The sequence below is a fragment of the Petromyzon marinus genome, chromosome 55, assembly GCF_048934315.1.
Source record: "Petromyzon marinus isolate PM22_M1 ecotype Great Lakes invasive population chromosome 55, UKy_Petmar_22M1.pri1.0, whole genome shotgun sequence".
Classification (NCBI taxonomy): Eukaryota; Metazoa; Chordata; class Hyperoartia; order Petromyzontiformes; family Petromyzontidae; genus Petromyzon; species Petromyzon marinus.
In genome coordinates, this window is record NC_133721.1 from 14,046,769 (window position 1) to 14,073,345 (window position 26,577).

Consider the following 26,577-nt stretch of genomic DNA (forward strand, 5'->3'; position numbering starts at 1 on the left):
TCTCCCGGCCACCGTGCCGACCCCGATCTCTAGGGGGGGCGGGCGAGCGGCTTTAGTTTGAGTTGTCACGCGCGCTCACCGCCAACGCAGCAGCTTTATTTAATTATTAAACCGGGGCGTGGTCGTGCTAATTAACATCAGGGAAGGAGCGTGGATATGCAAAATAAACCCTCAGGACGTAAGGCGTGGTCATGCAAATGAGGGTTCCCGGGCGGTTACGTCACGTGCACTCACGCGCCTCGTGGTCACGTGGGCCGGTTTTTTTTGTTGTTTGGCGACAATGGCGGAAGAGACGGAGGCGCTTCTCGGTGCCGGCGATGGCGGCAACGAAATCGGCAGCGGCGGTGCCGATGGAGGCGACGACGACGAGGCGGCGCTATCCGGCTGCGGCGCCTCGCCGCTGTGCAACCCGCGGCGCACGCCCCACCGCTTCGTGGTCCTCGTCTTCATGTGCTTCCTGGGCTTCGGTATAAGAGCGTTTGGTCGCGTTTACAATTGGTAGCGCGCATGCGCTCCTGCCGCTCGTGATTGGCTCGCGGGATTGCAAACAGACCCGCTTATGGGTCGGCGTCAATCACGCGGAGGCCGGAGCGTGAACCTGATTGGTTTGGAGTGGAGACGCGTGCTTATGCGTGCTATGAAATGTAACCCCCTTCCGTGCGTGGTTAATTGCAGTGATTTTTTTTGCTTAAAGGAATTGGGGCAACTACCTCGCTTGCGCCGAGCCGCGTGTTTGTCGACTTTAAACCAAGCGTTCGACCAACACAAGTCGAATTAACGTGGCGCCGCTGTGATAATCAGTAAAGCAGAAGTTCTGGTTGCAACACTTCCGTAGTTTGCGCGAGTTCCCCTTGAGGGCAATCGTGGAATGTGGCCACTCCACTGCTGGATGAAGGCCTCTCTAGGCCACCTCACCATCTTCGCCGTCCACCCCGCGGCCGCACACGACCCCATTCCATCGCCCCGCCGTCTTGGCGGACGGGCGAGAGGCCTCTTGGATGTGGTCCGTTCCTCGCCGGGCACTCCGTGACGAACATCGACCGCTGCCTCTTCTCGCGTCCTGTCCTGCTCGGCCACCCCCCACGGCCTGCTCGGCCACCCTCTCTCACTCTTCTCACTAAGATCCATTGATGTCGTTAGCCCGCGTGTTCCCAATCCCTGTTCCTCTCTATCTGCCCATCTACTGCATCTCCTTGTACCTTTGTACACTGCGAATCCCGCCGTCGTTGTCAATGACCACGATGCTTAGCTATATGTCACAGCGGGTAAAAGTATGTCACTGGTTTAAAACAATGTTTGGTGCTTTTTGTTAGGCTACGTTGATTATGTTACCTTTTTAATCGATTCCACAACAATTGCCGGAGGGGTACAACTGGAGAGCACATGGGTGTACGATATCTCGGGCGGTTGTGGAAGGTGGACCGGGTTGAGAAAGAGAAAAATGTGTGCAGTGATTTTGGAAAACGGGACGGGGTAATACATGAAGGGACAGAAAGAGGAAGGCGTGGATGAAGGAACACACGCAGGCCGCAGACACTAAGGGACACTATTTTGACTTAACAGAAGTGTAAGTCTTGTGCAGGACAAGTTACTGGAAGATAAGCATGCATGTATGTTCAAGGTCTATCGCACCATACCCTGCCAGCCGTGCTCGTGGGAGGTGCGGGGGAAGGACAGTCGGGTCGCAATGATCGCTGCAGATCGTCGAGACTCGGAATGGAGTGGCAGCCGAAGGAGGGGAAGACACGTCTAAGAGGACACGGAGATGTCCAGTAGGGGCGGGTGAAGAAAGTTAGAGGCAACAAACAACGCGAAAGACTATAGGAGTGCAAAGTGTAGGAAAGGTACGCAGATCGTTAAAGATAAATACATAACATAGGTAAAGAATGTAAGTTCAAATAGTGTAAGTATAAGATGTGTTTGGGTGGGCGAGGAATGTTGGCTTTAGGCTAGATAGGAACGTCTCCTTCGTGGCTGTGAGCTCAGGTACTTTTGACTCAGCCATCGAACAGAGGCGGCGCTCACCGCATCGCGCGGCGCTTTCAGATGCGCTTCTACGGCCGTCTGGAACGCTCTTCCTTACGATATTTGGAAGCCACTGGAGCTACGTACTTTGAAACCTAAATTGAAAACTAATTTCTTAAGAACTGCTTTTTGTGTTTAGTTTGTTCTTCCCCCGCACCTCCCGATTGGTACGGTACGAAAGAAGTTCCAGTATACATACAAACGTACAGTACTCCAGGACAGAAAGGAGTGCTCTCCCATTGATTTTTACTCCTTGAGGCTTCAGATCTTGAATAAAATTAAGGAACTGGAGGTGAACTCGTGAACGATACCCCAAGGACATCAGTGTTCTTGCTGTTTGTTCACTATATCTCTAAATGAGCGTATTTCTTTCCTGGACATGTTTTTAGTCGCCGCCTGTAACCATGTGATTCTTTAACGTACACAATTTGAGCCTTGCATAATCTTTGCACTTAAGGCAAACCAAGGAGCTAATGAGTAACCACAAGTTTGCAAATCATATACCGTTGGCACAGATACTTAAGTTAATGGATGTGATATCATGATGGGGCATTTTCCCCCAAATATATATGCAAGCCTTTTTCTTACCCAAGAAAAACAACAACACGATTAACCTGTTATAAATGTGTGATTTTTGCCCCCTCTTAGGAAGCTACTTCTGTTATGACAACCCAGCAGCCCTGCAGACGCAGGTTATGCAGGTAAATGAATGTTTTTTTTTACAACGTCCAACTGGGGTTGAAATTGTTTAGGCATTGGCCCTATAGGGGTGCCTTAATTCACGGATGGGATGCGTTCTTCAAAAACACACGCGAGGACAATGACATTTTGTAATGGGAACGGCTTTTCCCATTAATTGAATACTAAAAATAAGGGATGTGTTTTGAGCAGTCATTCCAACTCTACTCCTAACCTAAAAATATACACCACCTCCGATTCACACAGTTGTCTACGTACGGTGCGAAAAAAATTAAACATACAATAAAGAACAACCATTAAATCGATGGAATGATGAATGTTAAATTAAAAAAAAATAACCTTTTCAGAGAACTAAACAAAAGATCTGCCGCATGTTGGAATGACTTGCAAGGCAATGCGAATCCATCACTGTGGCACTGCAGGGACACTGTCGCTGTCACGGATGGATGACGACGCAGCCTTCCGGGTCGCTGCTTGTTTGATGATCTCACACCGCGTGCCGAAGTGAAATTTTGTCAACGCGGAAATTCGATTTCGTTCAATCGAAAAGTGTGCATAATTTGTGAATGCTGTTAATGCAAAATTTTGTAAACTGAACTTTCGCATACCGAGGGATACCTGTGAAGAGGAGTCGGAGACTGGTTAAGCACTTCTTTATTTCTCCAACCCACAGCAACACTCGTTCCAAAACCAACCCCGAACACGCGTCTCACAGCCCCTTTTAACCCCTCCATCTCCGCCCTCGTTCCCAATACACATCCACGTTGGGCACGCCTGGTCCGGGTGACGTCAGTACCCTTTAACCCCTGACCCCCGTCTAGCGCATTCCCATGCGTGTGATTGGTGCGTGTTATACTGAGAGCGGAGATTTCATGTCTGCATGGTGCGTGTGTGAGGGTGGCTGGCAGATCCCTTACATCTGTATTCGTTTATCCACAAACATGTGCTCTGTAACTGATAAAGATGATCTAATTTGATAATTTTTTTAATATAAACTGGTTAAATCGATGAAATCAATAACCAAAACTTTGAGACAAACATGAGCAAAAAGGACCATTTGCTAATTAAATACAAATTATTGTTGGAGTTACATATTCCCATTGCACTGTTAGTATAATAAAGGCAACACGGGGGATTTAGTTTTTGTGTGCATATTGTATGTGTGCTCACATTGGCTTGCTTACGCGTGCGTGCTAGGACATGAAAGTGAACACAGCCTCCTTCATGCAGCTCTATGCCTGGTATTCGTGGCCCAACGTGATTCTCTGCTTCTTCGGAGGCTTCCTCATTGACCGCGTTTTTGGGGTCAGGTGAGGAATCTCCTTGAAAAAAGCCACATCCCCTGCTGCCCGTGTCTCCGCAGCTTGCCATCACGTCTCTTTCCCTTCTTCCACATCGAAAGAGTTTGCTTCTTTTCCCAACATAGTTTATTTCAGAATACACAATTACGATCAACAGAATGTCATGAATGGCCTGAGCTGTACTTTGAATATGTTTGTATAACCTTTGTCGCATATGATTTACCTTTATGTTTATGTTGCCTTTACTCGGCCTATTTTCTTTATCACCACCACAGTCTGTCAACATCCCAGTTGACTGCCTCGTTCAGCATTTTCTTTTTCATCCACTCCGCCACTTCTCCTTCACCACCATTGGCACGTGACGTAATTTGTACATTTGTCTAAAGCAGGGCTGGGCAACCTATGACTCGTGGCCACATCAGATCTACCACTTCGAAAAAGCTAGCAAACGTTATTATCCATTGCCGCACGCATCTTTGCCGCACGATCGGGTCAAGAACAGAATATATGTTTTGACTGTGCAAGACTGCGTTTCTAATTTTCTGTCACGGAAAAGGCCAATTTATGCTCGGTCAATTTGCACATTAATTTTAATACTACAATTGGATGACAGGCACGTCTTTTTTTTTTCTCCGATTAGCATAGTTGGCTACGTATGGTGCGAAAGAGGTTCTCCATGTAAATACAGAACCAAGTGTCATTCCAAGCATGCATCCCTGCATGCTTCTTTGCATACTCTCTTCAGTTTTGTTCCAGTTTCCACGTCGGCTTCGTTGTTTCCAATCTACATGTCATAGTAGACAATGTCCACTGATTGAACACTTCTCTCAGTGAATTGGTATGCTGCTTTTCATGGCAGTCTATTTTGAAATCTTGATGCGAGTGTATTTTAATTATTGTTTCTTAAGATTACATTTTTATATATTTCAGTTATTTTCTGAACATCAACGTAAAACAATTTCTAAATTCAATTGTCGTTCCCTCACAGGCTTGGAACAATTATTTTTGGCCTCTTTGTCTTCATTGGCCAGGTGAGTTCAGTGCCCCTGGCAGTGATCGCATTGTATATTCAAACACAGATTCTTGAACTTTGATATAAAAAAAATGAATTTCCCGCAGATTAACAGTGTTGATGTTATCGCGTCACGTCTTTGCGACCGCTGCAGATCATCGTTGCTGTCGGAGCGTTTACCAATGCGTACTGGCTCATGGAGCTGGGAAGATTTATCTTTGGGTAAGTGTGCTCATGGAGAGTGTCCTGGTGAAAGAAGCATCTCAAAAAGGACAAATATTTTCTAGACTTTTGACACCTTTTTGCCAGTATCAAAATGATGAAAAATAAGAAGATGTTTTACCCCTTTCTGGCAATATAACAGGTGTTAAGATTTTGATTTAAAGCTTTCGTGACTGCAGTAATTCATATTCTTAGTTCTTTCGGTAAAGTCACGTTGACCATAACACAAACGGTCGACCGTTTGTGTTATGGTCGAAACGTCGTGAGAATTTTTATTGTTTTATATATATTTTATTATTTTATTGTTTCCCTTCAACGTGACTTTACCGAAAGAACTAAGAATATAGGTGTTAAGATGTTCAAACGCCAAATAGAAACCTTTTGCAAGGCATCAAGTCTCCATGAACCACACATGGTAGTTGTGGTGAACATGCAAACAAACATTCTCTGATAATATACTCGTGCTCTGTGCTTTGTTACGTGTCTGAATTTCACAGTATCGGCGGGGAGTCTCTGGCTGTGGCTCAAAACACGTACGCGGTGAACTGGTTCAAAGGCAAGGAGCTTAACCTGGTGTTTGGTCTGCAGCTCAGCATGGCTCGATTGGTATGTTTTTGTGAACTGGACTTTGTATGCCGGTGAGCAGTGAGACTCAAAACGTATTTGGCCAGCCTCAAATCCACCACAATAAATCCAGAATGGCAAGTTAGAATCGTGATGTATGTGTGTATGTTGAACTTTCACACCGTACATAGCGAACAGTGCTAATCGGAGGTGGTAATGTGTTGCCAATGCTGTGGTGGACATGTGGACCTTTATGGGGACGAGACTAGTACGATTCAATCTTTGTAGTGCCACGTGTGAATGTATATATACATAGTTTTTGTATAACCGTCTCAAACTACTAATAACAATATTTGTTCGTGCTTATGACATCCGTGCCATTCTTATAATGCGACGTTACCACAAATATGCTACAGTTACACCAATGGGTAGCCTGCCAACGGGGAGCGATGAGGCCTTTTTGGTGTGGATCTGAAGATTCAGAATGGCAGTGAATGCCATATTTTTTCCAAAGTGAAAAAAATAACTTCTCACCCCAAGCTATTGATGCTTTGATACTTGCACTGTATTTGTACTGTTCGCCTTTTGGCGTTGTTCTCTGGTCTAACACTGGTGAGACAAGGCCATTCAGAAGGCTTCTCTGGTGTAGGCCAATCAAGACGATGTGTATATTACTCTTTGTTTTTTTTCGGTAAAGTCACGTAGAAATACGAAATAATAATACAATTACATAATAGCATACGACGTTTCGATTGCAACGCAAGCAATCATCATCTGGTATAGAAGAGCTAAATTTAAGAGAGAGAGGAAACACAGAACCGCAGACACCTAAGTAGAGGGAGTTAACACAGAGACACAAAGAGACACAATGTACGGAGCACAGAGAGATAGGGTCTCTGTGCCGAGGCCTTAGCATGTAGGGGAGACAAAGAGAGATGGAGAAGCACATCAAATCGAACAAGATTTAGTAAAATTTGGAAACAATATAATGCAGCACAGAGGGTCGGTCAAAACACAATTAACGCATGGTCCGGCTGATTGTTATTTCAAAGATTGCTAAATTATAGGTTAAGAGTGATAGAGTACAGATCGCAGACACATATATAGACATCTAAGCAGAGAGAGTTAACCTATAATTTAGCAATCTTTGAAATTACATAATCAGCCAGACCATACGTTAATTGTGTTTTGACCGACCCTCTGTGCTGCATTATATTGTTTCCAAATTTTACTAAATCTTGTTCGATTTGATGTGCTTCTCCATCTCTATTTGTCTCCCCTACATGCTAAGGCCTCGGCACAGAGACCCTGTCTCTCTGTGCTCCGTACGTTGTGTCTCTTTGTGTCTCTGTGTTAACTCCCTCTACTTAGGTGTCTGTATATATCTGCGGTTCTGTGTTTCCTCTCTCTCTTAAATTTAGCTCTTCTATACCTGATGATGGTTGCTTGCGTTGCAATCGAAACGTCGTATGCTATTATGTAATTTTATTATTATTTCTTATTTCTACGTGACTTTACTGAAAAAACCAAAGAGTAATTCCTGCAGTCACGAAAGCACCAAATCAAATGTGTATATTATCAGAGCATGTTTGTTTGCATGTTTTGCCACAAGTACGTGTGGTTAATGCAGACTTGATGCCTTGCAAAAGGTATCTGTTTTGTATTTTGAACATACCTGTTTTATTGCCAGAAAAGGTAAAACCTCTTCTTATTTTTCGTCATCAGGGGGCGATGTTGCTCTTTGGTTTTATCCAATCAAGTACCTGTCTATGGATGATACCTCTGTACACGCCATGTATATATTCAGTCCTGAGTGAGCGCTGGAAATTCAAATGATGTCTAATCTAAATCGGGATTTTTTATGGAATGTTGACACCTTTAATAGACACCTTCTATGTGTTTGCTTTTGCCTCCAGGGAAGTACAGTGAACATGAATGTGATGGGCATTCTGTACAACAAAGTGGCGCAAACATTTGGGTCGGGTCACTCCTGCCTGGGCATCTCTCTCATGATCGGTAGGTGGTAGGCCATGCATCCCACCCCCCGGTTCTCTTCCAAGCAGCGCCATCCAATGACAAATCAACCTTTCTCGCATTCATAACGGCTCCACATTGAACCAACAACACACATTTCTAGTGACGTTGCTGTTTGATTGCACGCTCCTGTTGCTTGCACTCGAGGGTGTTTGCAAAGACCCAGAATGACAGTAAATGCCATCATTTTTCCAACGTGAAAAAGCAACTAGGTTTGAACACAGGAATTAAAGAGAGAATGCACTTCACAAATGTGTAACCAGTCTTAACATTTTGTGATAAATTGGAGATGGGCAATGCTGGGATTTTTCTATTGGACTTTATGCTGCTGCTATTGTAAAGCACCATTTCACCCAGCACTGCTGCAGCCAAATGTGATGTGTGGGGTGTTGTTTGTGCTTGGATCTCCCTTCCTTCCCCCAGCGATCCGTGCCATCGACTTCCTGCCTCTGTTCAAGTCCAGGCTCAAAACCTTCATTTTATTTCCTCAGTCTGATTCACTGCCTCATTACATAAAATAAATACGCCCATTGTTTTCTGTTCAACGGTCTCATTTGAGATGGTACATAAATGCACATTGTATTATATAGACTGACAGAGCCACATAATTAGAGCTACAGACAAAAACACAGAGGCCTATATATGCAGACAAAAACTCGTGAACTTACACAGACCCACAATTTTGCACAGAAAGCAATAGAATTCCGCACAGATCAATAGACTCGCATAGAGGCCCCCATAGACTTCCTAACCCCCTCCCCGTGTTGGTTATAGGAGTTTTTCACATCGAGGCTCAGAGTCTTCCTTTCTTTTCCCGCTAGCTGACTGCTTCTATAAAATAAATACTGTTTTCCGTACGGCGTGTTGTGATGCGGTCCCATTTTAGACCCTACAAAAAAAACGCGTTTGTGTTGCCTTGTGTTTGTGATATTGTGACAGCGTCAATCACCTGCCTCTTCTCGCTGGTGTGTGCGCTCATCCTGGGTTTCCTGGACAAGCGTGCCGAAAAAATCCTGCACAAGGAGCAAGGCAAAACAGGTGGGCTGCACTGAGCAGAGGTTAAATGTAATTGTGTCAAATATAAATCATGGCAGGAGATGAGGATGGTGCCGTGGTGGCGAGATGTTAACTACCTTGCCTGGTATGTAGGAGGTTGTGGGTTCAATTCCAACCCTGATGCCTGTATATTTGGAGTTTGCATGTTCTCCCTGTGGTTGCGTGGATTTTTCTCTGGGTCCTCTGGTTTTTCCTCGACATTTTGAATCCGCATGCATTTATAGTATTTTGCTGCTGTAAATTTCCACGTGATAAGCCACTTCGTTAAGCTATAATTTGTAGCCAGGTCGCTTCTGAAAAAGAGCTACATAGCTCAGTGTGGGCCTTACACGGTAATTTTTTTTATAGTTTAGATAGCCCATTAATTTGCAGAAAACACTTTTAACACATTCGTTAATGACAATGTGGTCTTAAAAAGAAATATATCGATTACGTTTTGGGCAATGGCCCTTCTTCACAAATATGCAGATGGACCAATTTCCCATTACATATCACCGGTATTTCGCCCACATAGCCTATGGCCATGATGTCTGATGTCATTGCTCGGAAATCCGGCACAGCCTGTGTGGTGGCTGGCCTCGCTTGAACGCCCGCTGTGTCGTGCAGGAGAGGTGGTGAGGCTGACCGACGTCAAGGACTTCCCAGCATCGCTCTGGATGATCTTCATGGTGTGCGTCGGATATTACGTGGCAGTTTTCCCATTCATCGGCCTGGGGAAGTACGTACTCCAAGAGCACACCCCCCACTGCCACTGTCTGCCACGTAACATTTTCATCGTCAAGAAACCAAAGGACTTCGTTGGCAGTGGTGTACAAGCTCAAATAAAGAATATCATTGTTTGCGAAAGCCTAATTATAAAATTGACAAATTGGATTATGTAATGCTCTCCAACAGTGTCTTTGGAACTATTTTATTTTTCGATATGAAAGCCGATGGGTAAGCTGTGTAGAGCAATACGTTTGCATATTTGAGAGCGAAAACAAACCATTGGATTTTGTCAACAAGTTTTGGGCAACCCCTTTGGTCAATGAGAAGTGACCAACGTGGTGAAGTATGGCCAAACGACCCACGTGGCCAACACGACATGGAGAGACCTTCACCCAACAGTGGATTGACACAAAGGGCTGTAAATATTATATGTGACGTGTGGGATGGTATTTATTTTACGTAACCCTGTGAGACCTTTAGGAGGCCACGATAGTTTCGTTTCCAAGAGTAACCTGAGCATTGCTCCCCTCATCACTGATCCCCGCCCCCCCTTGTGCTGAACGTTTTCAGAGTTTTCTTTGAAGAGAAGTTTGGCTTCAGTGCCCCCAGCGCAGGAGCAGTTAACAGGTAAGACCCTGGTGAAGTTAATTTGTTTTTTTTATTTCACACGTGTATAATGACAATTTTAACAATGTTGCTACATGTTTGAACTGGACAGGTGGCTGCGGTCAGAGCACTGAATCCAGCACTGCTGAGATCCTGGGTTCGAATCCAGACAGTCCCCTTCGGTTAAACCAGATTCTCGCGTGCAGTGAGGTGATGGTCTAAGTCCAGTCACCAATAACTACACACATATAACAATCCATCACGTAAAGTCTGGTTATGCACTTCATTTTGGCAAAATTCCAGCTTTGGGAATTAAAAATATTAGTTTGCCTGTCATGCGACGAATATGACTAATGTGGCGGAGTGGGTGGGAAAGTGTTGCCCCCTCCTCTGTAGACCAGAATAGCTCTTGAGGGGCTCTCAAAGGTAGCTCTTTGATGTCTGCTTTTGTGGGCCATTCCTGACAAGAAGGGTCGCAGTGCTGTGCGAGAGATGGAAATGGAATCTTCGTCCTGTGACACCGATGCTGATAGCGCAATTGGGTTACCATTGGGGGGTCAAAAAAAGAGGTTAAAGTAAATGCATGAATATTCGTTAATTTTCTACGTTAGTTTTTTCCAAACAATTGCACGTGCGTATCATGTTCTATTCATGCCTGTATTGTGTGTCTTTTGCATATCTTCATAAGCACATTGTACTTTACCGAAAGAACCAATAATACACATTGTATTTGTTTACCTTTCCTATACGTTGCACTCCTATCGTCTTTTCGTAACGTTCTGACCTGCCCTTACTGGACACCTGTGAAAAAGAGCTTTTTAGCTCAACGGATTCCTCCAGTATAAATAAATATTCACATTCTGTATCTGTTGGCTATCTATCTGTCTTGTGTATGTGTTTTGAGTTATCGTCCTTGTTGCGTGCGTGCGTCTGCATCTTTGTGTTGCGTTGACGTGCAGCATTGTGTACGTCATTTCGGCCCCCGCGTCCCCCGTGCTGGGGTTCATGGTGGATCGCGTGGGCAAGAACATCCTGTGGGTGCTCATGGCCGTGTTGGCCACGCTGGGAGCTCACCTCATGCTCGCCTTCACCTTCTGGAATCCTTGGATCCCAATGGTGAGACCGCGTCCAACACTCGTTCTCACACGCAAGCATGGCAGTCTTATTCTTTCATATTGCCTATGAAGAGCAGCGGTGAGAGATCCAGATGCAAGTGATTGAGCCGTGCAATTGCTGTCTTGAGAGTTTGTGAATTGCAAACACACCCCCACCCAATGACTTTGGAATATATCTTTGGGTCAGCGTGAAGTTGCGTATGGTCCTTGGGTTCTCGTGTTTGTAACCGCAGGCACACACGAGAGTACACACACCAGTGACGGATTTCTTTCCACATCCAGTTGGAGAGATGCCACAATATGGCAATATTACGATTTATTGTACAATTATAAGCTCCATGATAATCTTTTCGTCCGTTTAGCAAAATATGGATGGGTGACCACCATTCATAAACAGAATGCTACGGAGCCACGTGGTGGCCACCGCATTGAATTAAAAGCTATTGTTGTGCTTAGGATAAGAACAGGATGTCTCATTTGCAAGAGTGACCTGGGGGATTAGTCTGCCAGTAGGGTGCAATGATTGCTATGTACAATCCCAATTGAGTAGTTTTCAAGTATTTTCAATTTTGTCAAATTTGATCCTGACGCCAGCACTCTTACTCATGGCGACAGCAGAGCATCTTTAACGTCCACTGTGAAACAGACGGCGCGCAGTAGTCATTATTGTGGTTATCACGCAACCACAGTATTAACCTGGGCGGCCGCTGAATTTTAGCCGTGAACCTCTGCAAAAAGCGGCGAATACGCTACCGCTGGGCAATGCCATGCCTTAATGGACGGTGTGTGTCTTCCACGCAGAGCCTGATGGGAGTGGCGTATTCCCTACTGGCATGTGCGCTGTGGCCAATGGTGTCGTTTCTCGTGCCGGAGCACCAGCTTGGGACAGCCTATGGATTGTGAGTGTGGCGTTGGGATGTCGGTGTTATTTTTAAGTCGTATTTTAGTTTGTACCATTTGAACACTATAAACGGTAACTCTAGTTAATTGAATGCACAGTACAGTACTGTAAAGCTCAGCAGAACATGAACCTGGATAGTGCTTGGATGGGTGGGCACGCACTGTGGGCAAGAGACAGGCGTAGTAGGCGTTGTGGGCAGTTGGGGGCATTGCAGGAAGATTATAAAAAAAATGGGCAGTACGTGTAAATGATATCTCAGTCCTCGTCATGTTGCGGAAGTTTTAGACGGGGTTGTGTGTCGTATCACGAAAAATTATATCGCTGTAAACTGTTGGATAGTTTTGCCAATCGCGCGTGCTTTCCTGCTGCAGCATGCAGTCCATACAGAACCTGGGGCTGGCGGTGATTTCCATTGCTGCCGGCTCCATCCTGGACTCGAGCGGATACCTCTTCCTGGAGCTCTTCTTCTGCATCTGCTTGTGCTGTGAGTCACGCTGTCGAGCCCTGTGCGTGGCCAGCGCGTCGTGTCGCACGCGAGCAGGGTACAACCCCTGTGGGGCACAATGCGTGTCGGATAGTGTTGCACAGAATCCATATGTGAGCGCGCCATCAACCCGCCGATCTAGGTTCAATTCCCGGCCACGACTAAACGACAGTGGCAAGTGACATCGGAACCGGTCTCCGGGCATCCCCAACCCGCAATGACCGTGCGTGGTGAAGTATGGTCAAACAGCCTTCGTGACCAACACCGCATGGGAGCGGCCTTCATCTAGCAGCGGATTGGCCGAGGGTCTGCTAATTAATAAACTGCTCTACGCTTGGCTATTAAAGTCCCGAGTGGATGCGGTCAGACCAACGTGTTTTCCTCCTTCCTCGTGTTGTAATGCCTTTCCCTTTGTCTTCCAGTTGCCTTGATCGCCACTGTTCTACTTTACCTGATCGACCTGATCAGAGGTGAGCACCGGTGCACACACCTAACGACTGGGGTGGCAAACTTTTTCCTTTCCAGTGCACCAAATTGGACTTTCAAGTACCTTTTGAGGAGCCACACGTAAAAAAAAAAACACCTTAACTGTTCTTTGTGTTTGGTTTGTTGTCCTTCCCCTGCACCTCCGATTTGCACGGTTGGCTATGTACCGTCCGAAAGAAGTTCAACACATTAACGTGCGTGTCAACCTTGCAGTGACGGAAGTGACTGGAGTGAATTAAAATTAGCCACCACGTGTTGCCAGGTGAAATTCCCCTCTCGATGGGATGCTTTTGCCAGTATCAAGATATTGAATGATAAAGGAAAATACATAAATACAGCTGGTAAGATGGTCAAACACCATCAAGGCATCAAGTCTGCATTAACCACATGTGCTTGTGGTAAAAAATGCAAACAAATATTTATTTGAAAATATATGCGTTGTCCTTGCAACTTAATGACCTACACCAGTTTCAAGAACAGTGCATACATTATCAATGCATATTTGTACCTTTTTCACACCTTACACAACAAGGATCAGGATATGGTGTGTCGCCATTCATAGTTGATGCACTCAATCGTCCACAGTTTACTTCAATTGTGCACCTCCGATTAGCACGGTTGGCTACGTACGGCGAGAAAGAAGTTCAACATGTTTTTCCAATTTTTATTTTACCAGCTAAGACCCACTGAGCTGTGTTGTAGCTCTTTTTCATAAGCGACCTGGCCGCAAATAATAGCTCAGTGAAGTGGCTTATCACGTGGAAATTTATAGCAGCCATATACTGTAAAACGCATGTTTCTAAATGTGGAGGAAAATAACCGGTGGACCCAGAGTAAAATCCACGCAACCACCAGGAAGAGCGAGAACACACAAACCCCAAATATACATGCGTCAAGGGTCAGGATCGAACCCAAAGCCTCCTGTATATCAGGCAAGGTAGTTAACATCTCGCAACTGTGGCGAGAACATACGTCACAATAACACCGGCTCCTGCAGCTACGAGATGCCATGCGTGCACCGGCTACGAGATTCCATGCGTCTCCGTTCACCGGGTGGGTTGCCGCGCGCCGTGTCGTGTGCAGACGGCGGCCTCAACCTCTCCTCCAGGGAAAGAGACAAGAAACGAGAGCTCGAAGCAGCTGAGTGAGTACAACGTCTCTGCACGCGATGCCACCAGTTGACGCGCACAGCATCCCCCAGCACAGAGAACAACACTTTGTATAGACTCCGTGATGTGCTTTTTGACATGAAAAAAATACATTGTGTTTTAATGAAATAGTCATTGCTGCTCTCTCATGAGCTCAATACCAAATGTTAGTTCGTCTTAATTATGTAGTAGTTTGTGGGAAGTGATTAAGCATTTGGTTCTTGTGCTGCGCTATGAACCTGGCAACTCGAGTTGGATGTCCAGTCCATGGCTAACATCGGTGGCCAGTGATATCTGAACCGGTCTGGAAACTGTGTTAAATTAGAAATAAAGAAAAATGGCTACACATGAGTCACCATCAACGCACTAGTATATTGACGTAGGTGTTTACATCCGTATACGTACCATTTAAAAATGTGTTCAATCTCATGAGTTCCAATATTGGAGCATCTACTAACGCATATTGCATGCCGACTTTAATTTATTGTGGCAGCCCCCTTTTGAAGGCTGACTAATGCAATGCGATGCCCTATTTGTGTACGGCCTGCGTCCTGGCAGTAAATAATACCGTTCATCTCCTTGCTGGCTGTTTTGCAGCTGAGCGGAATTTCCAGCGATGTCCCCCGTCTATATGTGAGAGGCATCTGGGACGACTTCCTAAACTTCTGCCGCTCTCGAATCTGGCTTTCGCAGCTTTAAGGCTTGGCACGCTCTGTAAAAAGAAATTTTGCTTGGCAGATGCGCGCGCTTCTCCCCCGCTTGCAGTAAAATCAGCATGGCTGCCGTTTTTCTTTCGGCAGCGACAGATCGGGGGTGGGGTCCCCGCTTGTGCAATTTTAAGATGTAAAATTTGTCATTTTGTTTATTTTACTTATACAGATAATCCTACTGAGATACAAAAACACTTTTTCTCTAAGCGCTTATTTTATAATGGCACTAAATCTATCGGCGTGTAAAAACACGCGTGGAAAAATATAATATTCACGTTACTTTAAAAACATTTTATCGATGATTTGCTTTCGTACCTGTGTGGCTCCCGTGCCGCAAAGGTAGTGGGGTATGCAATTTCTATCGGGCGCTTTGCTTGCTTTGAATGCTCTTGCTGAATTTATTTACACCGCTGGCACGCAGTGTTAGAACAACTCAATTTCTGTAAGTATCTGCATCCAGCAGTTCTCTTGGGCTGGACATCACAGTGGGGGGTTCAGCGTTACAGCATTTAGAGGAACCAGGATCCACTCCTTGTCACATAAATGGGAATGAGATTTGGGAATGCACTCCAGGACAGAGACGATGGGAAGTTGGGTGCGGCAAATGGGATTTTACAGTCTTAGAAACCAGATGTAGGGACGTGTTTATGATTGCAATTTACATCACCATCGTTGATAGAAATCTGTTACCGATTCGCCCGGAATGCGCCCGATCTCATCAGATCGTGAAAACTAAACGGGGTTAAGCCTTGATTGTGCTTCGGTGTTGTAGGTTGCTACAGGGCTGTGTTGGCACCAGAGGGCAGTGCAGAAAAAATCCGTTGGTACTGTACTACGTACGCTCCCAGTAGTCTGCTTCCCTCAATAGCCAACCCGCACTGACCAGCTTGGTGAAGTATGATCAAATAACAACCCCCCCCCCCCACAACCTGAATGGCGTGGGGAAACCCTCATCCGGCAGTGGATTGACAAAGGGGCTGAACGTGTACACAAGTTATCAGACCTTACAATGATATTAGTTATTTCGGTAAAGTCACGGATTTTATTATTTTTATTTTTACCTACGTGACTACCGAAAGAACCAAAGAGTAAACTTCAAATCTAAAAGATATTGTTATTACCGATTCATTACGTTTCACCGTTACGTTTGTAATTGATTCCAGGTCTGATGAAAACTTAGGGAAATGCAAGCACTTTCCATGCTGCCTTGATGCACTTTGTAAAACCTGGGTCAAATGAATCAACTGCAATACCTCACAATTGGTATTACAGGGGAATGACCACTTAATTCAGTCTCATTTTTGGATTGTTGTACAATTGAATTTGTACTCGTAAAGCATCTTAACCTTCTTCTTTGGTTCTTTCGGTAAAGTCACGTAGAATGAGAATCAATTAATAAATTGATAAAATAAAATATTGTGTTATTTTATTTTATCAATTTAATTTATTTTATCAATTTAATTGATAAAATAAAATATTGTGTTATTTTATTTTATCAATTTATTATTTTATTCACATTCTACGTGACTTTACCGAAAGAACCAAAGAAGATGAATCCTTGCAGTCACGAAAGCTTTAAATCGAAAAGCATCTTAACATTTAATTGTGGGCATCCTGAGAGCTCTGTTGTAATTGCAATTGATGCTTAACGTTGTTGCCGTTGTAATTTACGATATACCCGGTCTCTTTATAGGTTTTAAATGCTGCACTTAAATCTATTTGTTCATGGCCAACACCAGTAGCTCGGCGATTATGCGCACCCTCGATGAACGTTGGCATGCTTCGGTTTTACATTTCACTCAAAGTTGTACGCGTTGTTCATTAACGAAAGGTCGCCAGGTGGTTTAGAGGTCAGACCACTGAGCTGGCACCACCTCGATCTTGGTTGTCAAAATTGCGGGGCGCCGCCCGCCGGCGTTTTAAACCGAGAGCCCTCTTGTGCAGCAAAGCGACGGTGGTCTCGGCCTGCTCGCGCGCCGGCGACTTGACAAACAAATCACGGCGTGAAATGTGCGCCCGTACTTAATTTTAGTTTGGTGAGAATTTGAAACATTTAATTTGGCTGTCATGCGATGACATCACTTTATAGCGGAATGTTGGGGAGGAAAAATGCTTTCACCTCGCTAGAAGGCACTAGCGAGGTGAAATTAAGTAGTTCTGTGACGTCTGCTTCCATGGGCCGTTGTCCAACATGGGGTGTTGCACTCAATGCTCTGCGATGAATATCAATACATTTTTCATGAACACAACATGATGCCGACAGCATAATTTGGAGTTACATTTGTTGACAAATATTTTTAAATGTTAAAAAGAAGTTCAAAGCAGATATAGAAATAACTCATAAGATTGTTGCATTTTGCTGTTTTAAATGTTATCTTTTAATGTATATGATTCTTGCAATAGCTTTACAAGGCATTATTCTGCATGTACAATTCTGTTAAAGAAAGCAAGAGTTCATGGTTGTTATATTTTAAATTTAACAGCTGAACGGGTTTTGGGTCACTTGAACATTTTAATACTAACCCAATTACCATGTTTAATGTCAAAGATTATACGAAGTATTTCATTGTCATACTTTTATAAGGTTTAGCCATTTCAAAAGTACCACAATTAAATCGTATGATTGTGAATGGGATGGTGCTGCTCCGTTTTACGCGTTCAAAATTCAGGATGGGGGAGAATTTGTACCGGGTGTCGTGCACTTGAAATATAAATGGCAAAACGAATGCTATGATCGCGTTGACTGTGTTTGTCCTAACGTAGTCCGGCTCCACATGCTAAGGTAACTACACGCACTTCGCCAACCACATTCTCCCGCACTTAAAAACCCTTGCCAGCATGCGGCGTCGTCGAGCGTTTGTGACGTTAACTCCCTCGCCTGGTATGTAGGAATGCGTGGGTTCATTCCCGACCCTGACGTTTATTGAGTATTTGGCTGCTATAAATTTCCATATGATAAGCCACTTCGTTGAGCTATCATTCGTGGCCCGTCGCTTCTGAAAAAGAGCTACATAGCTCAGTGGGCCTTAACTGGTAAATTAAAAGTAAAATTAGTTTTTTTATAAACAGTCTGTATTTGTATGTTGAACTTCTTTCGCACCGTACGTAGCCAACCGTGCTAATCGGAGGTACGGGTGAAGGACAACAAACTAACCACAAAGCAGTTCTAAAGAAATTACTTTTCAAATTGCCTATTCTTGCAGCCTGTTGCTTTACTGATGCACGTTTAACTTCACCTCCCTCAATCTTCGAACCCCTTTCACTACTCATGTGCCTCGTGTGTTCTATCCCTCCCATCCACCCATCAATCCTGGAGGGCGAGGAGGGCAGAGCTCCGACGACGTGAGAGCCAGAGGGATCTGACACGCCTGGGTCCTCGCTCTGCATTTGCGCTACGCAACCGTTACCTGTGCAGGCTGGGTGCCCAGGTGAGCGACGGCATCGGTCGCCTTGCATTTGTCCGTCCGGGGCTATGAGATGGGAAGGCGCTTCAGAGTTTCGCCATTCGAATCTGGCAGGCCGCCCCGGTTAATACTGCGGGTTGCGTCACAGTTGACGTTACAGATCCCGTGATGTCATTTGAAGGAGAGCAAGCGCTTGTTTGTCGGCATCATGGTCCCGTAATGTAACGTTTCTCGCCAATTACTGAAAAAAAAAACGTAACTTTTTCATTTTACCAACTAAGGCCAACACCAGTGGTGATTATATGAACTGGTCCTGTGCCTCAGCTAGGTCGACTCAGCCTCAAATGAGTACCTGGTGTGATGTGTAAGCATTGACATTTCGGAGACAAAGGCGGTCGGGCATGATGCTGGACACCCACCCCCTCGTGTGCCATGCCAGCCTTCATAGGTGCTCGCTAACAGTACTTGCCCCAACAGTCTGTTAAGGCTATATGGGGAATCTTTGTCTTTGTGTACGCGTGTGTTCTGTGCAGCTTCCAGCTCACTACAGCCTGCAGTTGTCTTCCCTGGCTTGTCGGAGCGTGCTGAAGTAAGGAGCTTCCTTACCGTCGGAACAAGCAGCCGGGTCTTGCCATCTGCCAAAGCAACGGTCAATGCACGGGCACTGCCCATTTGGGACTTCAGTAAGAACTGAAGTCGCAGCGTCACGATGAACCACTGAACAGCCATGTCAGTGTCGTAACCATTTTTCGGTGAAAGTAGAACCTGGATACAAGCACAATTCCTTGGGAGCAAGGAGAGGTGTTGCTTATATCTGAAGTAGCGATCTTGTGTCAGACATTGCCATTGACCTTTCACGCTCACTAGTGTACCAGTAGGCATGCGGTGGCTCGTATCAGAAGTGTGCTTATGTCCAGATTCTACTGCACATAAGAGCTTGAATTTGCTTGTGAATTGTTTACAGTTGTGGTCTGTTGAACTGTGAAAATCGGATGGACACAGGGTGTGGGGTTGTCGTCGGCGCTCGATTATTCTGGGGTAATGGGGGTGGGGCAAGGGACGGCTTGAACAAAACAAAAAGACGGGGGATGAAAAACATTTCAAGTTGTAAAAAAAAAAAGTAATTGACTTGGAAACGGGGGGTGGTGACAATATGGCATGTCTTTTGTTTTTGTTGCTTACTAAATGAATTACTAATATACCGACACGTTTGAGGAGTTGGCATGAAGTTGCCCACCTCGTTTGCGTGAGAAGTAGCCAAAAAGCAGCGAGCGCGCCCACAGTGCGTGGTTAATCCCCACTCCCGGATAATCCGCTAATCTGCCCACGGGACAATCGAGAAGAGTTAACGTTTACTCCGTCATGGAGTGGAGTACTAAATGCTTTGAATGTCTCTCAATGCAATTGCAGGGTGGTGACGTGTGTACGGACGTTTGTGCAACTCTGACAAACACGGTTGCCGACAGATTATATTCTTTGTTGCTGGAGTGCAATGAACACAAGTATTTATGTCCATAAGAGGGTTTAAAAATTTTTTTTGGGTTGGATCACATAAATATAAATCACGTTAAACCCGCCTCCGCGCGACACAGCAAATGAGTAAGGTTTGTCACGTAAACAAAACGTGCCAATTTACCACCACTCCAGTACACTGGTGTGTTGGAGAGCAAATAAAAAATGTTGTGGAATTACTCTCCAACACACCAGTGTGCTGTTGCAACCCTAAAAAAACCCCCTTATGGATAATATTGGTCGCGAAAGCCTGTGTGTTAAGTATTTCTGCTGCGTTGGCATAGTTTACTTTGTCATGGGGTTTTTTTTATTACATAAGCTAAGCTTTAGACTTGTTTGACTCAATCACTTCATAGTAGACACTCGCAGTGAATCGACTGCCATATTGCCTCCTGTGGTGCTGCCTACACTGGCCTTTTCACCAAAGTATTTAAAAATCACACCCTGAACTCTCACGACACGATAGGTGCTGTTGGGTATGCAACAATGCATTAATTAAATCGACAATTTTAGATGTGATTTCTCGTGCATAGTGTGAATTGGGTTTCCCCATTTATCCTAAACATATAAAACGTATTCGGCCTAGGAACAAAAATCACAGAGAATGCGCCCAATTTCACCAGATCTCGGAAGTTAAGCACAGCCGAGCCTGAAAGAGTGTTTGAATGGGTGACCACCACTCATCTCTAAAACAGCTGCTGCAGCCTGTTGTGGGGGGCTATGTTGTGTGCAGCAGAGGGGGTCCCTGCCGCCAAATCCGTTGTACTGTACTATGCTCCAACGTCCATGCTCCCCCCCCCCCACTTGACCAGGCATGGTAAACAACCCCCACGAGCCACGCACAAGTGGGGTGACCATCGTTAAAATAACTGTGCTTGATAAAAAAAAAAATATTTGCTAATCTTATTTACACAAGGTGTCTGAAACATCTCTACAGAACCAGAGAACGAAAAATTTGCGTAAATTAAAAGATGCAAACTGAGACGAAAATAATAACGTTGACTACGCTATACACTTTGAAACGTCGCCCCCGAATCCACGATTCAATGCATGGCTGAGCGCAGTGAATTGTTGCACGCCTGTTTTTTTATTGCCACGGAGCAAACACTGCAAGGGTCGAACACCTTTATAGACATGGCATGACAACAGTAATCGGTGCGAATACAAGCCTTGTAATTCACCTCTTTACACATACATTTCATGGGTGTTTGTTTACTTGCTGATCGTTGTCAAGCGTTAGTAACCAAGTACAGCGCGCGTCCCCGGAAGACCAGGCTAATCCACTTCGTCCATTCGTTAACAAAACTCCCGTTATTACCATGACTTCTATATTTCTATTGCTTACATTACAAACGACAATAGCAAGACAAAAGGGAGGTAGACAAAAAAGACATTTGAAACCACAGGAAAGCTACGAGACAATTCTGGAATGCACAAAACCCGACGCCGCTGGGCCTGCACTGCTGCCCCGTGTGCTGTTCCCACGCGGCGTGGGCGACGAAGCAAACTCGACACGTTCGTCAGTAACGGTGGCCCTAAATAGAAAAATTAGATAACAGGTGACGGTGTTGTGCAATGGGTCCTTCACAGCACGTATCTATGTCTATATCGCGTTGTCTCCAACTCCTCTAACCGGCCTACGTGCTGCGAAGGGCCATTAATGGACGTCTGTGAAAGAGCTTCACAGCTCATCAGATTCTTCCAGTCTAAATGAAGGCCACGCTCCTATCGACGAATGTTGAGCTTTTGTTTTTGTTACCTCTGCTTGTGCACCAATTGTCAAAGGCAGCGTCGCTAAATAATTAGTTTTAAGAGGGAGAGAGACAGCGTCGCTTTGCGTGCTGTTCGGCATTTGAGCAAGTGCAACTTAACAAAAACGCTACTCTTTAAATGTGGTTCTTTGTCCCCACGAAAGCGCCGCTGCCTTATGCAGGACACGGTATTAGCCGTGCACCCTGTTTCGAGGGCACGACTGTGCAGCCATTCATTTGGAGAGTGCGCTGCCTCAGAAACAGCTTCACAACCGCAGTCTTTTGACGTGCCCAGAGAGGACTGTGTAATGCAGCACGTTGTGACGGTAGCTTATGCGCACTGGAGTTTGCAATGTTTTAATATTTCAAAATAATTATGTATTGTAGTGTTTCTCGTTTTACAGTTTTTGAAAAATAAAGTTTGAGATTAGACAAAATAACCTTTGGGCTTGTTTCAGTCTTTTATGTATTGTCTTTGAGTTGTGCACGTTATATTAACAAAAGGCACTGTTGTTGATAGAAAGTAAATTGAAAATTAATGGTATATCGGTCCAGGTTTTGCGTAGTGGTAGTGGAGGCAATGTCTGGCAACGCCAGTGTGATGTGTGATGTAACATCACAGTTGGGCAATGCAGTATGAGTGTTTGTACGACGTCAGAGCACGGTGTGCTACGGACAGCATCGTGTGTCCGAGCTATAACGTTAGAACCTTGCGTCACACTGTCGGTCATGTCTCAAGAGTGTGTCGAGCCAAAGTCAACAAAAATTACCGATTTATTTAATTGTTTTTGACAAGTTGAGGGTACCATAATGTCTAATTTGTAATTTTTCTTGTAATTTTTAATTATTTTTATGAAAATGTGAAATATAAGTTCGCCCACACGTGCATTGTTCACACGATTTCACTTCGTATACTTTCCTAGTTGTAAGGCCATTCGGTTCCTGGTTTAAATCGCTACCCCTTGAATTAAAGCATCACAATTCTACTGCTAGGATTGGTGGAGTTAGGGGAGACTTAGCTGCTGCTGCAACCACCAGCTCTCGGTGGCCCTGCTAGGCGCCGGTGATGGCGATCCACGATTCAAACCGTGACTCCAAATCACCACAATTCTACCCACGGGGGATGGGTGGGAGGAAATCTGGAAACCACCGCCACCTCTCAGCGGCGCTGCTTGATCCACGCGTTGGACTCGGGGGCGGTGCCGCGTGGCAGGACGGTGTAGGTGGCCTCCATGCCGGCCTGGATGTGGTCCGTCACGTGGCAGTGCATGAGCCACGTGCCCGGGTTGCCCGGCCTCATGTGCGCCGTCTCGAACGTGGCCGGGAACAGGTCCATGACGTCGGCTCGGTGGGTTCCGCCCCCCACCTGCTCGAGACACGCCAAGGCCGCGGGTCAGTACGCGCGGCTCGTGAGCCCGCTGGTGAGCACACGTGGGCGAATTCGACCCTTCGCTTCCATCCCGTGATCCCCTCGCATTGCATCTCATTGTCCGAATTTCTCTGGCCAGAGGCAGATCTAGAACATTTCAAACGGGGTGGCTGGAGAGGGGGGTGATCTTAAAATTGCATGATATGTTTTCCTTCCAAACAGGGCCCTACATTAATAATAAACATTCCTTGACTTAAAGCTTTCGTGACTGCAGGAATTCATATTCTTGGGTCTTTCGGTAAAGTCACAGAGAGAGGTTCAAGTAAAATCACAAAAAACCACGACGTTTCGATGGCAACGCAAGCGGTCGTCTTCAGGAAAAGGGGGGGTGGTTAGCTTCCAAGGGAAACTATCAGGGTTTAAAATGAGCCTAGCCCAAATGTCAGCAGCCTATGATAATGTACGGTAAGTGTTCGGCAGCGAGCCCGGCGGTTTTTACCTGGCAGCCCTGATGACGGTCGCTTGTGTTGTGATCTATTATTTTCTATCTACCTGACTTTACTGAAACATCCGGAGAAAACCCGGTCGTGCAACGGTGGGGGATACTCTATCTTCATTCGTATGTGTATACGGTGAACAACGCCACTCAATACAAACCAGTTCTCAAGGAATGAGCCCCTTCTGGACATCCGTGAAAAAGAGTTTCAATAGAGCTCATCCTATTTCTCCAGGATAAAGATTTTGATTCTGATCCCAGAGAGACGGAGTCCACATTTCCGCTGTGCCCGCCATCTCGGGGGCGAGCCCAGGGTCCTTGCACGGAAGCCTCCTCGACGCCCAGCCACGGGTGGGCAGATCTTCTACGGGAGAAGCGGACGGTTGCGTGGAGGCGGCCGTGGTTAGCGGCGCGCGTGGTGTGGGGGAGAGAGCGAGCGGTGCCGTTACCTGCACGGTGAAGGGGTGGCCGTGGAAGTGCACAGTGTGGATGTCCACCTCGTTGCCCATGCCCAGGAGGTACCAGGCGACGTGCTCGCCCTCGCGCATCGTCAGCCCCGGCAGGTTGCCGTACACGTAGCCGTTGATGGCTGCATGGGAGCGAGCCACAGACGCGCGCGCACAATAAAGAACAAAGATCCCCCCGTGTAGCCTTAAAAGACTGTTGGGGCAAGTACTGTTAGCGAGTAGCGCCTATTAAGGCCGGCACAGCACACGAGGGGGTGTGAGGCCAGCACCACGCCCGGCCGCATTTGTCTCGCCAGTGGCGATGTTTACACACCACGCCAGGTACTCATTTTGAGGCCGAGTCGACCTAAGGGGAGGTCAAGGAGTGGTTCCTATAATCGTCACTGGTGGTGGCCTTGAGCGGGAATCGAACTCGGGTCGCCGGGTTCGTAGCGCAGCACGCCAACCGCTAGACCACCATTCCTCTATACAGTGACCGTACCCTCGGACCGACGGACATCACTAGAGCATCGTACGGTGCTGACCACGACCACAAACGTGCACCCTGATGTTTGTGTGTGCACGTATGTATGGGTGTGTGCACGTATGTATGGGTGTGTGCACGTATGTACAGGTACGTATGAAGGATCTTGTTTCTCAATGACCCTCCCTGCCGGCTCAGCCTCCTGTCTGTGTGCATCTGGAACTTCTTTCGCACCGTACGTAGCCAACCGTGCTCATCGGAGGTCTCGCGCACCTGGCGCCTCCATACACCCTCCCCCGTGCCCCCCACCCCCGCGGCGAGCGACGGGTCTCACAGTGCATCTTGTTGCTCTCCTTGAAGTCCTCGTCGGAGGAGTTGATGGCCGCCCCGCCGCAGCAGCGCTGCACGTTCTCCTCCAGGTACCACGACTCGTTCTCGTCGAACACCATCCAGAGCAGCGCAAACTCACGCTCCACCCCGCGGGGCCGCGCGGCGCCATCGCCGCCGCCGCCGCCGCCCGACAGCACGCCGGACCGGCACGTGAGCAGGCTTCCAAAGAGGCCGCTGTACAGGTCCTGCGCCACGCACGCGCGCACACACGCGATTCACACGGTGCAATGGCGATTGGAAACACGGCCGTTCGCTCGGCATGCGCCGGGCGTACTTTCGTACGTTGCGGGGAGTGGTGGTGTAGCGGTTACACAAAGCCGGCGACCCGAGTTCGATTCCCGTTCACGGCCAACACCATGAATCGGTCCCTGGGCCTCCCCCTAGGTCGACTCCAAATCAAATGGGTACCTGGTGCGGTGTGTAAACATCGCCACTGGGGAGACAAACGTGGTCGCGCGTGGTTCTGGTCACCCACCCCCTCGTGCGCCATTCCGGCCTTCATTAGGTACTCGCTAACTGCACTTGCCCCAACAATCTGTTTAGGCTATAGTTGAACTTCTTTCGCACCGTACGTAGCCAACCGTGCTAATCCGAGGTGCGGGGGAAGGACGACAAACTAAATCCACAAAGCAATTTTTAAGAAATTAGTTTTAAATCTAGATGACTTAAAAGTGCATAGCTCCAGTGGCTTCCTAATATCAGAAGGAAGAGCGTTCCAGATGGCCACAGAAGCACATCCGAAAGTGCACGATGCGGTGACCGTCTTTGTTCCACGGCTAGCCAAAAGCCACTGCTAGGATTAATCTCGTCACCTTCCTTCACATTATTTGTTTACCGTATTGAAAATGTTTTAAGAGCTACAATGACTTTGACGTTATCAAACAAAAACCCAACGAAAGTTCAATGACAGTGTCACCCTAAAAGGAAAAAAAGAATACGTAACAGGTGACGGTGTGGGCGATGCCCCTTACTCATAGCACAGGGCCATTTCCCAAAATGTTGCCTTGCTATATATTTTGTTCAAAGTGTTCCTTACAAACTTGCCGAGTGTCGCTGTTGTTGTGAATTTTCCTTGAGCACCAACGCCAATGCAGCAGCATCATCCGAGGAAGCTACTTTGAGATTATTAGGAAGCCAACGGAGCTGTGCACTTTTAAATCATCTCGATTGAAAACTAATTTCTTCAGAACTGCTTTTTGGTGTTAGTTTGTTGTCCTTTCCCCCGCACCTCCAATTAGCGTGGTCGGCTACGTATGGTGCGAAAGAAATTCGACGTACATACACTACCAGATAATTTGTATAATGTTTATGTGACCTTAGGCTGTTTGATGTTTCTCCGTGGGTTACTTTCATCTCCTGGTTAAAGGATGAACAGAGGATATGGATACAAGACGGAACATAGGAGACAGGACACGGCAAACAGAACACAACCTTGTTGGGGTCGACGTTGGAGTAGTAGGCCCAGAGGAGGCAGTCAGGGTCTCCCTTTCCTGGGCCCGATCGCTCGGGAACCATCCACTTGTACTTCTCCACACGCCCTGCGCACGGACCCACACGTACACACGGGCCGTCAAACACACACACACACATAGGGCGTCACGCACAAACATGGGCAGATACACACACACACGGGACAAAACACGCACACTGATAC

At 46.3% G+C, this 26,577-nt stretch overlaps 2 protein-coding genes across 6 annotated transcripts in view; one reads left to right on the forward strand and one right to left on the reverse strand.

Moving 5' to 3' along the window:
• Positions 1 to 225: 225 nt before the first annotated feature.
• Positions 226 to 22,178, forward strand: MFSD1 (major facilitator superfamily domain containing 1). 2 transcript variants are annotated; one of them, XM_032975235.2, is made up of 17 exons: positions 226 to 467; positions 2,674 to 2,726; positions 3,922 to 4,034; positions 5,014 to 5,056; positions 5,192 to 5,259; positions 5,757 to 5,865; positions 7,740 to 7,839; positions 8,797 to 8,895; positions 9,520 to 9,631; positions 10,192 to 10,248; positions 11,187 to 11,343; positions 12,144 to 12,241; positions 12,615 to 12,727; positions 13,150 to 13,197; positions 14,297 to 14,357; positions 18,388 to 18,499; positions 19,009 to 22,178. In XM_032975235.2, exons 1-17 carry the CDS (start codon positions 281 to 283, stop codon positions 19,066 to 19,068), a joined length of 1,590 nt encoding a protein of 529 aa, XP_032831126.1. In that variant the 5' UTR covers positions 226 to 280; the 3' UTR covers positions 19,069 to 22,178. The 2 variants fall into 2 exon arrangements, with proteins under 2 accessions (XP_032831126.1, XP_032831127.1); XM_032975236.2 differs by lacking the exons at positions 18,388 to 18,499; positions 19,009 to 22,178 and adding an exon at positions 14,959 to 17,802 and having other exon boundaries at positions 228 to 467.
• Positions 21,056 to 26,577, reverse strand: part of LOC116954591 (hephaestin-like) — a 33,937-nt gene continuing 28,415 nt past the window's right edge. For all 4 annotated transcript variants that reach the window (XM_076052409.1, XM_076052408.1, XM_032975233.2 and 1 more), the window contains 4 exons: positions 26,355 to 26,461; positions 24,868 to 25,108; positions 24,053 to 24,192; positions 21,056 to 23,104 (listed from right to left, as the gene is read on the reverse strand). In XM_076052409.1, coding sequence (XP_075908524.1) covers positions 22,898 to 23,104; positions 24,053 to 24,192; positions 24,868 to 25,108; positions 26,355 to 26,461 — 695 coding nt within the window. In that variant the 3' untranslated portion in view covers positions 21,056 to 22,897. The remainder of the gene's footprint in view (positions 23,105 to 24,052; positions 24,193 to 24,867; positions 25,109 to 26,354; positions 26,462 to 26,577) is intronic.